Raw genomic sequence first — 18459 nt, 5'->3', positions numbered from 1 at the left:
CTGACCAGGGATGGAACCTGGGCCCCTTGCATTAGGAGTGCAGAGTGCCAGCCACTGGACCACCAGGGAAGTCTCAAAAGTTCATAGTTTTATAAAGTGGATCAGTATTTTTATCTTTGCATCTACCTATATATATATATATATATACACACACACACACACACCCAAAACTGCTTAAAAAATCAATTTATAGAAACAACAGTCAAGCTCAATATAGAAATAGGCGCTAAACTTCGGAGGATCCAGCAACTTTGTGTAGATATTCTGAGACAGTTTTGCTGTCGTAATCCTCCACTTCTTTTGAGGCTTGATACCCATAAATAACTTTACAAAACTATTACAAAATAGGATTGACATTTTCTCTAGTGCAAAAGGTACTTTTAAGAGTCTGTAAGAAATGTCAGGGGAAGGACTGGACATACTGTCCTCTTAAAGGCATACTTTCAGAGCTTGAAAAGACTAGATTCTAATTGGAGCTTTTGTATGCAAAAAAAAAGAAAAGAAAAAGTACTGCATATAACAATGAGAATTCTGAGAATTCTTATAGAAAAAAGCTACAAGTGATCTCAGACTGAAACACATTACAGGAATTGCTGCTTGAAGGCGTTTTTTTTTTTTGCAAGTAAAGAAATTTTAATTTTTAGTAATTCAAACATGGATATTTCATATGCTAAATATTCAGTTTCTCAATATTCAGCTTTCTCACTTTGGCATTTATTAACCACAACTCTTTATTACTTTGTGAATTTTACAAAGATGGTAAATAATATCTGTTGTGATTCTCTCGAAATTCAAATATCTCCAAGGTTTGATTACAAAAATTTGTCCTTGAAACAGTTACTTTTTGGTTTATTTTCAGTCCAGTTCTATAAGTCTAAGTGCATCCTCTAATTCTTCCAACTTTCCAAGCCAGATCTATCTATAAGGTCATGGTAGGATATTTCTCAATCAGATTTGAGAGAATTTATTAAATTCCCATAATCTTCTCCCAGATCTCTTTCTGCAATAATTTTTTGTAAAAGTTCATTAGGAAATTTAGGAAAAAAAACTGATTAACAAAAAGCAAATAAAAATCACTAATTCTACTACAGATGGACAACCACTGTAATATTTTGGCATGTACCTTCCCAGTTTTATCTAGTGTGTGTATGTACAATATATATTTCAAAAAAGGACATGCAACATACTGTTTCATAATTTTTAAATTAAATTATATGTTTTTGGAATACCTTTGTGTCAAATGCCATTAGGTATTCTCTATCAGTTTTTAATTGCTTTCTAATATTTTACTGTGTATATATCTACCTCAGTTTATTTAATGAATTCCCTGCTCAATTTTTTAAACATGTGTTAAGTATTTGACACTTAAGATTTGGGTACTTTTAATGAAATAATGAAAATAATAAAGTAATTTTTGAAAATAAATACATTTCTTCAAAATGTTTTATAAAAGCATATGACAGAAATAAATATCCTTTGCCACTGATTATAAAATTAGTTCTATGGAGGTCATGTGGGGCCAGTCATTTTTAGAAAGCTGAATTTTCCTGCAGCTTAGTTTCTTTAAAAAACACACAAACTCCCTCACATAGTTAATAATTTGGGTTACCACTGTACTTTGCTTCCTAACTACTTTAATAACTAAGGATTGTCATGATGAAAACAAGCTATTATTCTGGTTTATAATATTTGCCCTTAGACTAAATTAGATCTCAATTTTTTTGTAGTTCTTTTGTCTGCCATTAATGAGTTTTGTTCTTCCTGTGTTGACAGATACCAACTTTTAATTCCTCATCTGCTTAAGCAATATTCTTGCACATAATTTTTTTAAAGCACATTCTTGTCTTGCTTGAGTCTAAAGAATACAGTAGATACTGTGGTTGTTGCTTTATTTTTAATATTAAGAGTGCTGATTTACCTATGTACTTCCAGACATTTTAATATTCTTCTTTAGAAACTGTAGGATGAGTTAAATTTTTAATATATTCCTTAGAGAGTAAGTATCTTGCTTTTTCTATTTTTTTTTTTATACCTTACTTTTGAAATTCTGCATTCTGGCATCATATTAGAAAAAGAGCCAGATGCTTCCTGGCTAACTGGAATAGGATGTAGTCAGTGAAAGAGCCAAATGGCAGGATGGAAAGACTGCTTAGAAAACAAGTGAAACGTGAAAGGAGACAAGTTGGATCAATCAAGTAATTACACGAACTCCAAAATCTGATCTAAAATCACCACGGGACTTGATTGGAGGGCAAGAAATATGTTCAAGGATGAAAAGAATAGAACAGAACTACTCCAAGGTTAACTTTTTTTTTTTTTTACAGAACAAAACTTTTATGGAGATTCTCATATTCAGCTTCTCTGCTGAAACAGGCAGGCTGTTTTCTGCCAGTGCCTCAGCTTGTTCAAGTCCTTCTCACATATTAAAGTTTTACCTTTCATGGCTTCCTTACAGAAATTCGGGCTTATCCAGTGTCTTCCAAAGGGTTTTCGGTTTCCTACTTGGTTGCATTTGTTCAGAAGTCTTCTTCCTGTCCTCCACCTAAGCCTATTGATGTTCTACTTTTGCAAGTTTATCAAATCTAAAAGGCTAGTAATATGAAATGTACTCTTTTGAAAAATATATACTATTAAGAGAAAACACTCCCAAGAAGACTATAACAGAATTTTGTAGTCATCAATTGTAAGATGCATTGCAACTTCAGATATGTTAAATTGTGGGGAAAAAAGTGTGCACCGTAGAATAGACAAAATGTAGTACTTTACAGCTTTTTCTCCCACCCCTTGAAAAAAAATCTGGATGTGTTTGCTTCTTCCTTTAAACATAACTCACCGTATTTTGTCCTATACTGTAATTTTTTTAGACTTTTAAAAAAAAAATCTCATGTTTTAAACCGTAAGTCACTTTAGCCAGGTCATATCTGGCTAATGCTAATGTTAAATTAAAAAGTGAAATCTCCACCTTATTAGATATCTTCAGGTTCTTTGAAAAGTAGATTGGAATAAATTCCACGAATGGTCAGCACTGGCAAAAGGGCCCCCCCTTTTACACTTCACTGAGAGCAGCTATACACAGGACCTTAAACTTGAGTAATTAAATGGGAAAAAAATCTAAGAATCGTAATGAAATTGTAGACTTAGAACTATCACTGGTATTCCAAGAAACTGGCATAGGAGTTATGGTAGAGAGCATTCTGAAGATAGCCCCAGTAGCTGCTTCAACCAGAATTTGCTAGATATCAGAAGCAAGGGTTCTGGAGCAATAAAATAAAATAATAGCAGGCTTTTTCACTATCAGCAGTCATTCTGGCAATGTACTCAGACTAATGCAAGCTGTTTTAGATACTGAATTTCATTAAAAATGACAAGGTATGTAGCTGTGGGGTTCTAAAAATGCTTCTAAAATGACCAGAGGAATGGATATCTTTTTCCATTATAAGGAAAAGAATAAAATACACTCCTCTTTAGTATGGATAAATCTGATCTAAGTCAGGTAGGATCCTGTTGTTATTGTTCAGTTCCTAAGTTGTGTCCGACTCTATGACCCCATGGACTGTAGCCTACCAGGCTCCTCTGTCCATGGGATTTTTCAGGCAAGAATATGGGAGTGGGTTGCCATTTCCTTCTCCAGGAGATCTTCCTGACCTGGGATCAAATCCAGGTCTCCTACATTGGCAGGGAGATTCTTTACCACGGAGCCACCTGGGAAGCCCCACGTACGATCTTAGATTATACAGTTAAAATAAAAGTAGAAATGGATGAGATAAACACAGACTTATTCATTGGGCTGCAGAATTGAAAGGGACCCTATGGTTGCTGTTCGAGTTCTGCTGCTTCCCTCTTGGCCACTTAGGTTCTAGTTAGAAAGCCTGTGCTTCTGGTCTGGAGGCCAAGGGAACAAGAAGATGTGAGAGCAGCCCATGGTTTGCTGCCTTTTGCCGGTTGTCAAGCTCAAGCTAAAAAGTTTGCCATAGCAATTGTCTCACTTGGGAAGTAGGCTTCTAATTTTTCATTTGTCTCATGGGATTAAGTACGGCCTATTGTGACAGGTTTCAGAAACACATTAAGACACATGAATTGAGAACATTTATGCAGTAAGATGAGAACAACAGGAGTAAGATGAAGTGCCAGGGCATCTGATTTTAGCTTTTAAACTTTTAGCTAGGAAAGATAGGACAGCAGTTTGCTTATATTTGCTCCTGATTTGCTTAAATTTGCCACTAGAGTATAAGTTCCATGAGGCTAGAGACTTTTGTGTTTTGATCACTACAGTATTCCCATCACTTAAAAATAGCATCTGGGACTCTGTAGGTGGGTTAATAAGTATTTTCTGAACGGGTGTTCCATACATGATTTTACCCTTGTAACTTTAGTAAGGATCATCTTAGTCTTAGTATTTTAAGGAATGTTACTTAATGTTTACCTTCTTTAATGTACTGATCTTAGAAATCTAGTTTTTAATATATCTATAAAAATCAATTACTCAAGACCTTCTAATTCTATACACTTCCAAATTAACATTTTCTTTGATTTTGTTGATTCTAAAAAAAACTGAAATACTACTGTTTAAGTGGATCTGAACCCTTAGAATATGGGACAATAAATAAAATTCAAAATGCAAGCTGGTGACTGCAACCATGAACTTAAAAGATGCTTGCTTCTTGTAGAAAAAGTTATGCTCAATCTAGACAGCATATTAAAAAGCAGAGACATTACTTTACTGAGGTCCATCTAGTCAAAGCTATGATTTTTCCAGTAGTCATACACGGATGTGAGAGTTGGACTATAAAGAAAGCTGAATGTTGAAGAATTGATGCTTTTGAACTGTGGTGTTGAAGACTCTTGAGAGTCCCTTGAACTCAAGGAGATCCAACCAGTCCATCCTAAAGGAAATCAGTCCTGAATATTCATCAGAAGGACTGATGCTGAAGCAGAAGCTCCAATACTTTGGTCACTTGATACAAAGAACGGACTCATTGGAAAAGACCCTGATGCTGGGAAAGATCGAAGGCGGGAGGGGAAGGGAATGACAGAGAATGAGATGGTTGGATGGCATCACCGACTTGACAGACATGAGCCTGAGCAAGCTCTGGGAGCTGGTGATGGACAGGGAGGCCCGGCATGCTGCAGTCCAAGGGCGGGCAAAGAGTTGGACATGACTGAGCGACTAAACTGAACTGAAAATGCCAGTGATGCCTTGCAGTGTGACATTCCTAAGGCCATGATGATGAGTATAAAGTATTTAGCTTGAGATCATGGTTCCTCGCCCTTTGCACTATTGACGTTTTCAGCTTGTTCGTTTTTTGTTTGGAGAAGTGGGTGCTGTCCAGTGCATTGTGGGTTGTTTGGCAGCAGCCTTGGCCTCTACCATCTAGATGGCAGCAGCATTCCCCCTGTGCTGTCAACCAAAAGTGTCTGCAGACACTGTCAAAAGTCTTGTGGGGGTGTCAAAAATTGCCCTTGATTGAGACCACTGTTTGAGACTTTGGGGATGTGATGATGAGAGGGTAACAGGCAGGAAGGCCAGGGGTCTCCAAATAGAGGAAATAGCCTGCAAGTGTCAGACATTTTTATCTCTCTTAAGCGGCAGGAGGAAACAAACTAGCAATATTTTTTCCTTCTCTATACAAATTTAAAGAGAGGTTTCTCTTAAAATATTGTGTTGCCATAATGACACCCGGTTTCGCCTGAAGTTAGCTATTCTCGAGTCTAGAGATAACCAATGCCTTTTTCTTATGGAAATGTTTGTCTTAAGCTATGCTAATGTACTATGCCTTTACCCCAAACTCTGTCTCCAAGTCGGTTCCGCCTCTTGGCCCAGAACCTACTTGACAAACCAGTATGGATATTGTTCCCCTAATCTATGTAAATGAAACTATTTGTATGGTGGTCTGCCCTTCTTCAAGATTCAAGTTAATCATTTTATGGCCCAGGATAAACCATTTATCCCAAAATGCATCTTATGGGTGAGGGGCCTGGTGCCATTCTGAATTTTAAGACATTGCTTTCTTTCATTGACAGACTGCTAGTGACTATATAACATCCAGCTGAAGACTAGCAGGGGGGTATTCTTTCTGCCCCCTTCTGATGCCTATGTCAGAAGCTTTCTCTATCTCCTTTATACTTTAATAAAACTTTACTACACAAAAGCTCTGAGCGATCAAGCCTCGTCTCTGGCCCCGGATTGAATTCTTCTCCTCCGGGGGGCCAAGAATCCCGGTGTATTCGCGTGATTCAACAACAACCTTTCAATGACAAAAGCTTTACCCCATAGAGAAAGTGATCAAAACACCTTAAGAATTAAGTACACGTTTCCTTTCAATTGCTAAGAAGATACAGAAAATTTGAACCTAATTAGACTTATTATGAGCACAACACCTATAATGTGAGAGGGCAGATTAATATCAGGATTTTATAAACCATGTAACCGTACTCCAGTGAGGTCATAGAACTTCAGAAAGAAAGAATTTTTAGAGTCATCTAGTATACACTCGATGGCACCCCACTCCAGTACTCTTGCCTGGAAAATCCCATGGACGAAGGAGCCTGGTAGGTTGCAGTCCATGGGGTCGTGAAGAGTCGGACACGACTGAGCGACTTCCCTTTCACTTTTCACTTTCATGCATTGGAGAAGGAAATGGCAACCCACTCCAGTGTTCTTGCCTGGAGAATCGCAGGGATGGGGGAGCCTGGTGGGCTGCTGTCTATGGGGTCACACAGAGTGACTTAGCAGCAGCTTAGCAGCAGTGTACACTCATTCAGTGAAACTGGCATCCTGAGTAGATAAATAACTTGCCCTGGTCTTATAGTTAGTGTCATCTTAACGAATGGTACCACCAACACGTGTTTAACAGTTATCTGGAAGAAACAAGCATGTAGCCTTTAAAGTTCCCAGTCTGATGTAGTGTAGTATATACAGGAAGGGACACATAGCTGGATTAGTGTCCCTAAACTGGTACAAGAAGAAAGCATCACATGATGTCGAGAAAAGAAAGAGAATTGGAGCAATAAACTAAAGGGACTTGTAATCCTGGCTGAAAATACAAACAGGTTCAAAAATTGCTTTACCACTTTCAGTGGTAAAGGTAGCACAATGTTATAAAAACTAGTTTTGAGAGTCAGTCTATCAAAAAACACTGAATGCACCTATTTATGATGTTTTATAGTGAGAGACCTTTTTTTAAAATTTATTTTTAATTGAAGCATAATTGCTTCACAGTACTGTGTTGCTTTCTACCAAACATCAACATGAGATATGTTTTCCCCCCCTGAAACTCGTCTTTAAACTTGTACAGAAAAATCTGAAAGATACTGTGCTGTAACTCATGCAGACATGCCATTCACAGCAGCCTTAACCTATGTGTCAGTCAAGTGCCATATGTGGGCACATACAGCAGGAATACAGTCTTGACAGTTTATTTAAGTTTCCTAAGGGTCACAAAGAGTCGGACACGACTGAACGACTGAACTGAACTGAACTGAACCTAGATAGCATGTTAAAAAGCAGAGACATTACTTTGCCAACAAAGGTCCGTCTAGTCAAGGCTATGGTTTTTCCAGTGGTCATGTATGGATGTGAGAGTTGGACTATGAAGAAAGCTGAGCACGGAACAATTGATGCTTTTGAACTGTGGTGTTGGAGAAGACTCTTGAGAGTCCCTTGGACTGCAAGGAGATCCAACCAGTCCATTCTAAAGGAGATCAGTCCTGGGTGTTCTTTAGAAGGACTGATGCTAAAGTTGAAACTCCAGTACTTTGGCCACCTCATGGGAAGAGTTGACTCATTGGAGAGGACTCTGATGCTGGAAGGGATTGGGGGCACGAGAAGGGGATGACAGAGGATGAGATGGCTGGATGGCATCACCGACTTGATGGACATGAGTTTGAGCAAGTTCCAGGAGTTGGTGATGGACAGGGAGGCCTGGCGTGCTGCGATTCATGGGGTTGCAAAGAGTCGGACATGACTGAGCAACTGAACTGAACTGAACTGAAGCTCTGGTGAGAGGATCAGTAAATGAAAATATGCTATAAGCAATTATTACACTGAAAACCATCTTTGATTTCCCAAATATCAATGTTTAAGTAGCTCTTTTCCTTTTATTGATTTTAACCCTAGGTAAAATAGAATATCATTGTTTATCAAATAATAAGCTATAACTTTTTATTCCATTCATTTATTCATTAACCAAAACATTTAACTGTGTGTCTACAATGTACAGGCACTATGATGGCAGTGGGAATAAAGTAGTACAAAGGAGAAACAGGATCTGTGCACGCCAAGAAAGATTATCCCACTGAGGAATAACACTTAGATCAAAGTTTAACCATCTCACACAGAGTGCGACAGTGATACGGAGTACATTGCGTTCAATCTTAGATTCTTTTTCATTATTGGACTGACTGAGGAAACAACAAAAACAAAAAAAAATTTCAAATATGATAATATGAATGGGTGTATCTGACTTTGGATTAACCTTACTTTCTAAAAAGTAGAAGGATTTTAAAGAGAAACTGGTAAAACTCCATGAAATGAGCACATACTATTTCATTTAGAATTCACCACAAAGAAATTTAAATAACATTATTTAATATTTAAATTTTATTTAAAAATTACTTAAATTTAAGGAAGTTAGCTTAAATAATAGCCCTAAAATTATACTGCTGGTTAGTAGTAAACCAAGAAACTAGGATTCATAAGTAGGCAATCTGATTCTAGATTTCTACTCTTACCGCCTATGCTTGGTTGCCTAATTTTGAGGACTGAGTAAAATGAAAGAAAAAAATTACAACAGAAAACTAAACTTGGAGAGAACTGACAAAAGCAAGTAACAAGAAGATTATAGTCTATGAAACAAATTTTAAAGTAAATAAAGCAGCCATTGTATATATAAATCAAAATAACTCATGGACTACACAATTTTATAGACCTTTAATGTTTAAAGAAAACAAAATTACTAGCGTATAAGTAATTTCAATATTTTAAGAAGGTTAAAGAAAGCTAAAGATTTAGCCAAATTAACACAATCTAGAGGTTAAGAGATTTACTTTCAGCTTTGCGGAGAAATAACAGAAGTCAAAAAGGGTACATGTATGTATTACAGTAGTGGGCTGTCTATGAAAATCATTTTTTAAAACTTTTAATTTTAGATTAACGTATAGCTGATCAGCAATGTAAAGATAGTTTAAGGTGGACGGCAAAGGCTATCAGTCATATGTATACATATTCATTCTCCGCCAGAGAATCACTTTTATTTTATTTTTTACCTGATGGAGTGATGTCCTGAAGTATAGTCCAGTTTTCCAAATTTTTGTGTTCTGTAGCCATGCTTCTCCATGACATCCATCCATGTTGTATAATTTGGATCTAAGCCCTTAAAGTTATTCCAAGATTCTGTTAAGTGAGTGAAGAGCCCACTCCACATTGCTGGTGGAAAAAAAAATGGGATCAGTGTAAACAAAGCTTAACAATTTATTTTGATGACTGAGACAGTTATACCAAGAGAGAAAAGAGATGACTAGTTCAGAGCTCAGGCTCTGCAATAAGATATACCTGCATTAGGTGTTTTACCTAACATTTTTGATTGTTACCTCGTTTTATTCAGGGGAAAACTGAAATGAGTTCCTATTTCCGCTTTACAGGTGAATCTCTAAGGCTTACAGGTCAGGTTGTTTAAGGTAAATAGATGGAATTAAATATAAAGCCTATCTTACTTGAGTTTCTTTCAATCATAAAAATAATCACTATGTATTTATTGGTCAACTTTCCACGTTGGTCAAATGAAGTACAGATCTCATTTTCCCAAAATTCCCAAGGATTTTCCTTGTTTCTTGTCTTGTTACCGGCTTGCCACAAAAAAGTTAAGTGTACTTTTTAGTTATGTCTTCTCTCTTATTTTCTACAGCTATGATTGTTTAGTCAATAAATCTTTTCCCAAATATTAACAGGACTAAACGGAGAAATAGACACAAATACTAGGGGACTTCAATACCCCCACTTTCAACAGCAAATAGATCTTTCAGACAGAAAATCAAAAAGGAAACACTAGACTACCTGTTAGAACAGATGGACTTAACATTTTCAGAACATTCCATCCAAACACACAGAAAGTACATTCTTTTCAAGTGCAAATGAAATATTCGCCAGGAATATCATGTTAGGTCATACAACAAGACTGAATAATTAAATTTACTAAGACTTAAATTCTTAAGAATTTAAGAAATTTAAAAATCAATCAAGCATCTTTTCTGACCACAATGATATGAAACTAGAACCAATTACAAGAAGAAAAATGGAAAACTCACAAATATGTGGAGATTAAGCAACATACTCCTAAACAACCAATGGGTCAAAGAAGAAAAGAGAAAAAACAATTTCGAGACAAATGAAAATGAAAATACAGCACAGCAACACAAATGGCATGCAGCAAAAAGCATTTCTAAGAGGGAAGGTCATAGCTATAAATACCTTTCTGTGGTATCAGTAGTAATGTTTCCTCTTTAATTTCTGAGTCCTTTCTTTTTTTTGGAAAGTATAGCAAAGGATTTGTCCATTAAAAAAAAACACCTTAGTTTTATTATCTTTTCTGTTGAGCTTTTAGTCTCTACTTCATTTATTTCCACTTTGATCTTTGTTTGTTTTCTTTCTTCTACTAACTTTGGGCTTAGTTTGTACTTTTTAAAAAATCACTTGCTCTGCAGCTATGTTCCAGTCATTGACCTTGGTCCTGGGGACACAATGTTAGTAAGGCCCCAGTGTGTGGGGCTTAGCTTTGGTAGTTACCTCATTGTTGCTGCTTTTGTGGGAGGTAGCACTATGGCTATATGTTGCTATAAGTGCTGTGTGATGCACATAAACCTGATCTGACTGATTCAGCTCATGAAAATGTTCTTATTCTCTCTAGAATATGGTGTATACCTTAAACTAACACAGTGTTTTATGTCAATTGTATCTCAGTAAAGCAGGGAAAAAAAGCCTTTTCCCTTTTCTGTGTACACATGTAGTAGTGTTGAATCCTTTTCTCATCTAACAAAATGCTTTCTTCATGAGAAGTGGAATAGGGTATCACCTGGCATTGAATCCCAACACTGCTAGCCCTTTGATAAGTTATATAACCTTCCAGTACTTTAGTTTTCATCTGCAAAATGTTTATAACACAATTTCCTCTTTGTGACAATGTGGATAATTATATAAATTAAGACCCACAAAGGCAGTTAGAATATGGCCAGGCACGCAGTAAGAATGCAATACATGTGAGTTTTTATTACGATTATTCCCTTCTCTTTGTTCTAACTGTTCAAAATAGACTTCTTCCAGGAAAAGGATCACCTAACATTTCTGAAATCTTTAGCGTTCCTTCAGCACTTTTAAAATCCATTATCTCACTTGACGCTAGAACAGCTCTGTGAGGGACACAGCGCATACAGCATTCTGCGATTAGGAAACGGAGGGGCGCGCCTGACATAGTCCATTGAGGACCGGAACCCAGTCCTCACCTCACCCCAGTACAGCTCTCATTCCACTTGCTCAATAAAGAACAAAAAGTGAACAAAAGTGTTTGTAATACACCTGGTCCTTCATCATGGAAACATCATTTATAATACACTTTAGGTTTCTTTTAATCATCAGTGATTATATAGTTGGTAGTGCTGAAAACGTAGTCACAAAATAAAAACATGTGGCTCAAATCATGGAGAATATGATGTCAGGAACTTAACGGACAAAAGAAAATCATTGGGTGCTATTTATGAGTTCCAGTGCAAACCATCATAAAGTGGAAGAGAAAGACAACTCTATCAGAGAACAGAATTTATAAAAATGTCAATTTCTTCTTTTTTTCAGTTAGTCATGACTTAACTGCCTATTTCTTAAATTACTATAATAAAAGTAAACAGTTAGATTTGGGGTAGAAGTGAATTGAGACCGAAGGAAAAAATATCTAATCTGCAATAATACGGAAAATTCCAGGTATACCTGAGAAGTTTTACTACTTTGTAGCTCAGATGCTAAAGAATCTGCCTGCAATACAGGAGACTTGGCTTCGATCCCCAGGTTGGGAAGATCCTCTGGAAAATGGAATGGCAACCTACTCCAGTACTCTTGTCTGGAGAATCCCAAGGACAGAGGAGCCTGGTGGGCTACAGTCCGTGCGGTCGCAAAGAGTCAGACACAAGTGAGTGACTAACACTCCTTCAGTTCAGTTCCTTAGTATACTTTACAATCCCCTCCCAACCACTTATCTCTTACTGAAAAATTGAAATGGAACTCCTCTGGGAAATATAAGCATTTCCGAATTTGCCTGGAGAGCTGAGATTCTTAGTCACAAGTCATAAGGAAATGAAACAACAGATTTGAACTAAACACCATTTTAGGTGATAAAATTTCTACTCTTAAAAAAGCCCAATACCCAATGTTGTTGTTTAGTCACTAACTCACGCCTCACATTTTGCAACCCCATGGAGTTGCATGCTCCTCTGTCCATGTGATTTCCCAGGCAAGAATACTGGAGGGGCTGCCTTTTCCTTCACCAGGAAATCTTCCCAAGCCAGGGATCAAACTCACATTTTCTGCATTAGGAGGCTGATTCTTTACTGCTGAGCCACAAGGGAAACCCCAATACCCATTACATACCCTAAAACACATCTCACATATATTCAAAAATTTTTATTAGATGCCAAATACGATTTACTATCCTATTTTGGAGTATAATCTTTTAAAGTGTGAAAACATTTTCAGGGTGGGGCTACTTCCAGTAAAATTAAGCATGTTCGTACCTGCACGCGATGGACAGCAGACTGGAGAGTTTGTGTAGGCATTTAGAAAGGAAGTGCCATGTGCCTTCATGAAGTTGATAAAAGGAAGTTTCACTACCTGACTTCCTGGATAAAATGTTAGCCTTCCATCCTGGAATAAAGAAATTTAATTGTTTATGAAGCATTGATTACATCGCAAAAGAAGAAAATAATTTCCTTTAATTTAATTTAATTTTTTAAAATTTTATTTTATTTTTAAACTTTACATAATTGTATTAGTTTTGCCAAATATCAAAATGAATCCACCACAGGTATACATGTGTTCCCCATCCTGAACCCTCCTCCCTCCTCCCTCCCCATACCATCCCTCTGGGTCATCCCAGTGCACTAGCCCCAAGCATCCAGTATCGTGCATCGAACCTGGACTGGCATCTTGTTTCATACATGATATTTTACATGTTTCAATGCTATTCTCCCAAATCTTCCCACCCTCTCCCTCTCCCTCAGAGTCCATAAGACTGTTCTATACATCAGTGTCTCTTTTGCTGTCTCGTACACAGGGTTATTGTTACCATCTTTCTAAATTCCATATATATGTGTTAGTATACTGTATTGGTGTTTTTCCTTCTGGCTTACTTCACTCTGTATAATAGGCTCCAGTTTCATCCACCTCATTAGAACTGATTCAAATGTATTCTTTTTAATGGCTGAGTAATACTCCATTGTGTATATGTACCACAGCTTTCTTATCCATTCATCTACTGATGGACATCTAGGTTGCTTCCATGTCCTGGCTATTATAAACAGTGCTGCGATGAACATTGGGGTACATGTGTCTCTTTCCCTTCTGGTTTCCTCAGTGTGTATGCCCAGCAGTGGGGTTGCTGGATCATAAGGCAGTTCTATTTCCAGTTTTTTAAGGAATCTCCACACTGTTCTCCATAGTGGCTGTACTAGTTTGCATTCCCACCAACAGTGTAAGAGGGTTCCCTTTTCTCCACACCCTCTCCAGCATTTATTATTTGTAGACTTTTGGATCGCAGCCATTCTGATTGGTGTGAGATGGTACCTCATAGTGGTTTTGATTTGCATTTCTCTGATAATGAGTGATGTTGAGCATCTTTTCATGTGTTTGTTAGCCATCTGTATGTCTTCTTTGGAGAAATGTCTATTTAGTTCTTTGGCCCATTTTTTGATTGGGTCGTTTATTTTTCTGGAGTTGAGCTGTAGGAGTTGCTTGTATATTTTTGAGATTAGTTGTTTGTCGGTTGCTTCATTTGCTATTATTTTCTCCCATTCTGAAGGCTGTCTTTTCACCTTGCTAATAGTTTCCTTTGATGTGCAGAAGCTTTTAAGGTTAATTAGGTCACATTTGTTTATTTTTGCTTTTATTTCCAATATTCTGTGAGGTGGGTCATAGAGGATCCTGCTGTGATGTATGTCAGACAGTGTTTTGCCTATGTTCTCCTCTAGGAGTTTTATAGTTTCTGGTCTTACGTTGAGATCTTTAATCCATTTTGAGTTTATTTTTGTGTATGGTGTTAGAAAATGTTCTAGTTTCATTCTTTTACAAGTGGTTGACCAGATTTCCCAGCACCACTTGTTAAAGACATTGTCTTTAATCCATTGTATATTCTTGCCTCCTTTGTCAAAGATAAGGTGTCCATATGAGCGTGGATTTATCTCTGGGCTTTCTATTTTGTTCCATTGATCTATATTTCTGTCTTTGTGCCAGTACCATACTGTCTTGATAACTGTGGCTTTGTAGTAGAGCCTGAAGTCAGGTAGGTTGATTCCTCCAGTTCCATTCTTCTTTCTCAGGATCACTTTGGCTATTTGAGGTTTTTTGTATTTCCATACAAATTGTGAAATTATTTGTTCTAGCTCTGTGAAGAATACTGTTGGTAGCTTGATAGGGATTGCATTGAATCTATAAATTGCTTTGGGTAGTATACTCATTTTCACTATATTGATTCTTCCAATCCATGAACATGGTATATTTCTCCATCTATTAGTGTCCTCTTTGATTTCTTTCACCAGTGTTTTATAGTTTTCTATATACAGGTCTTTAGTTTCTTTAGGTAGATATATTCCTAAGTATTTTATTCTTTCCGTTGCAATGGTGAATGGAATTGTTTCCTTAATTTCTCTTTCTGTTTTCTCATTATTAGTGTATAGGAGTGCAAGGGATTTCTGTGTGTTGATTTTATATCCTGCAACTTTACTATAGTCATTGATTAGTTCTAGTAATTTTCTGGTGGAGTCTTTAGGGTTTTCTATGTAGAGGATCATGTCATCTGCAAACAGTGAGAGTTTTACTTCTTCTTTTCCAATCTGGATTCCTTTTATTTCTTTTTCTGCTGATTGCTGTGGCCAAAACTTCCATCACAAGCACGGAAATTGAAACTGTAATCAAAAATCTTCCAGCAAACAAAAGCCCAGGTCCAGACGGCTTCACAGCTGAATTCTACCAAAAATTTAGAGAAGAGCTAACACCTATCCTGCTCAAACTCTTCCAGAAAATTGCAGAGGAAGGTAAACTTCCAAACTCATGCTATGAGGCCACCATCACCCTAATACCAAAACCTGACAAAGATGCCACAAAAAAAGAAAACTACAGGCCAATATCACTGATGAACATAGATGCAAAAATCCTTAACAAAATTCTAGAAATCAGAATCAACAACACATTAAAAGATCATACACCATGACCAAGTGGGCTTTATCCCAGGAGGCAAGGATTCTTCAATATCCGCAAATCAATCCATGTAATACACCACATTAACAAATTGAAAAATAAAAATCATATGATTATCTCAATAGATGCAGAGAAAGCCTTTGACAAAATTCAACACCCATTTATGATAAAAACTCTCCAGAAAGCAGGAATAGAAGGAACATACCTCAACATAATAAAAGCTATATATGACAAACCCACAGCAAACATTATCCTCAATGGTGAAAAATTGAAAGCATTTCCTCTAAAGTCAGGAACAAGACAAGGGTGCCCACTATCACCATTACTGTTCCTTTAATTTTAACCATAAAATTCCCAAGTAGATGGGACTTCCCTGGTGGTCCAGAGGCTAAGACTCCATACTCCCAATGCAGAGGGCCAAGGTTTGATCCCTGTGCTGGGAACTAGACCTCACATGCCACAACTAAGAGTTTGCTTGCTGCAACTAAGACCCGGTATAGCCAAATAAATAAATATTTAAAAAAATTCACAAGTAGCAAAAAACTTCAATATGATCCTAAGAACCTTCAAATAATGAAAACAAGTAGAGAAAGTGTTATCATTCTCTGGCTCATAATAGTGCAAATTCATGTTGTGTGAGACTTAGATCCATTTGAATACAGAAAATAAATGAAAGAAATTAATGGAAAGTTGGATGGACTGACTGAACCAATGTTTGTTGAGTATTTGGTATGTGCCAGGCACTATGAAAGATCTGGAGATACAATGGTGAATAAAAATAGAGTCCCTGGCCTCATGAAGCTTATAGACTAGTGGGAGAGGCAAAAAACATCAGTTCAGTCACTCAGTTGGGTCCGACTTTTTGTGACCCCATGGACTGCAGCATGTCAGGCTTCCCTGTCTATCACCAACTCCCGGAGTTTACCCAAATGTCCATTGAGTCAGTGATGCCATCCAGCCATCTCATCCTCTGTCTTCCCCTTTTCTTCCTGCCTTCAATCTTTCCCAGCATCAGGGAAACCAAGAATAAACCAAGAATAATTACAATACCATTACTGTTATATGGCCTTAAAAAAAAATCTAAAGATACAGAATAACAAAGGAAACCTTCTTGGTAAGAGTGAACAGGGAAGGCTTCTCTGGGAAGTGAGAGCTGAAGAATGAGGAGGGTCACCCATTCAAATAAATTAGAGACGTCTGCAGGACTTAAGTGGAGATACCAACTAGGCAGCTGGAGAGATGAGCTGGAAGACTGGAAGAGATGTTTAGGTTGGAGATACCTATTTTGGAATTGAATTGAGAATTGAAGAACTCTTCTTGGTAAAGAGCAAAAAAGAGAAAAAAGAATGTTCCAGTCCTGGAGTTATATCTATTGTATGTTTTCAGTGTAGTTTTGTAAATAAAATACAGTTTAAAAGTGAGCTAATCCAAAATACAGGACATACATACATCTTTGAGATGTCTGAGATTTCCAAATGGAGATATAAATTAGGGTACAGATAGGAATCTGGAGCTCAGAGAAGTCTATCCTAGTGAAACAAGGCTTTAATATATCCATGGCATTGAAAACTGTGAGACAGTGAAATCTTTTAGGGAGAGAGAGAAAAGAAAGAAAGAAGCCCTGAGGAGTCCCAGGTAAGAAGAGAAGGCAGAGTGGGAAACTGAGAAAGAATGACTAGTGAGGGAGGAAGATATCAGGAGACTGAGTCTCATGAAAGCTGAGGGAAGACACTGTGTCAAGAGAGATGGAATAGCTGTGTTGAGAGGGTATGTAAATAAGGTCAGAAAATGCACATTGGAATTGGTGGCTGGTGACGTTGACAGGAGCACTTCCAATGGAGTCGTAAGAATGGACACCTAAAACAGAAAGGGAAGAGAGAATGGGAGGTGAGATGGCAGGTGGAGAAACCACTTCTAAGTATTTTTTTTGCAAAGGAAAACAAAACAAAACAAAAAAAATGGGATGGATGTTAGCTAATAGAGGGTTAGATACAGGAGAAATGTGGGATTAAGGTCAGGATTTTTTAAAAGATGGGGAAAGTTAGAGCATGCTTATATGTTGAAATAAATACCACTTCTAGCAGAAGTAATCACTGAATACTAAGCAAGTAACTCCTGATTTCCTGAATGATGAGCAAGGGAGCCCAGGACAAAAGTGCACACTCTACCCTTGTAAGAATTTCACTAAATCCATAAATTCAAACTCTCGGAAACTTATCTTGATAAAACCCAAATGCCTACAGGTCTTATTCCTTCAATCTTTTGGACATGGGGGATGATAACCATTTGTGGCCACTGGATGGATTCTAGACAACCCAGCCACCCAGGTTCATCCTTTTGGAGGGATGGAGCAGGAGGTCTTGTAGCAGAAGCACTGGGATGCCATACAATTCAGACAGTGAGGCTTGGACTCCAAGACCTGCAGGCTAGATTCAGACGGGTGTAATGACCACTGAATGGATACGGCAGTGTGTCTGTAATTCATGTTAGCAATTTCTTGACTCATTTCCATGGAAAGCAGACGAGAAAGCAGGTATCTTTAAATAGCAGAATAGCAAGGATGGCAAATGGGGGAGGGGATAACTACCTCACTTCGGGAAGTTTCTAGCACAGAATATGTAAAAGGTGGTCCATGTAAAGATTACTGCCTGCGATATAAAGGCACTCAATAAATATTCAGTGAGTGAAATGAAACAAGTCTTTAATTCAGAGCTGTATAATTTACAAAAGACAAATTCAATATGTTCAAAATTCAACACTGCATTTTTGTAAAACTTAATAAACCTGGATTATGTGCATCAATGGAATGATTTATATTTGACTAGGTTCTGAGAAAATATTTAAATTATGCTACACATATTCTCAAGGTCAAAAGCATACTAATACTTTAAATGAAGATCAAAACTATTTTATTAGAGAAGATATTGAACATTTCTAGAAGTTTTGGCTTTTTAACTTCATGTAGTTTTTACACACTAGCAAATACTTTTAAAAAGAGGCTAAAGTGGTAC

General features: G+C 37.2%; 1 protein-coding gene across 1 annotated transcript in view; it reads right to left on the bottom strand.

Moving 5' to 3' along the window:
* ARSK (arylsulfatase family member K) overlaps window positions 1-18459 on the bottom strand; it is a 60065-nt gene that overhangs the window by 36139 nt on the left and 5467 nt on the right. Inside the window, exons 2-3 of the mRNA XM_005899304.3 lie at window positions 12772-12901; window positions 9265-9424 (exon numbers count right to left, since the gene is read on the bottom strand). Of these exons, the coding sequence (XP_005899366.2) occupies window positions 9265-9424; window positions 12772-12901 (290 nt within the window). The remainder of the gene's footprint in view (window positions 1-9264; window positions 9425-12771; window positions 12902-18459) is intronic.

The sequence above is a fragment of the Bos mutus genome, chromosome 7 (genome assembly GCF_027580195.1).
Source record: "Bos mutus isolate GX-2022 chromosome 7, NWIPB_WYAK_1.1, whole genome shotgun sequence".
NCBI classification, from domain to species: Eukaryota; Metazoa; Chordata; class Mammalia; order Artiodactyla; family Bovidae; genus Bos; species Bos mutus.
The sequence above is the reverse complement of the archived record's forward strand: the minus strand, read 5'-3'. Positions and strand labels throughout refer to the sequence as shown.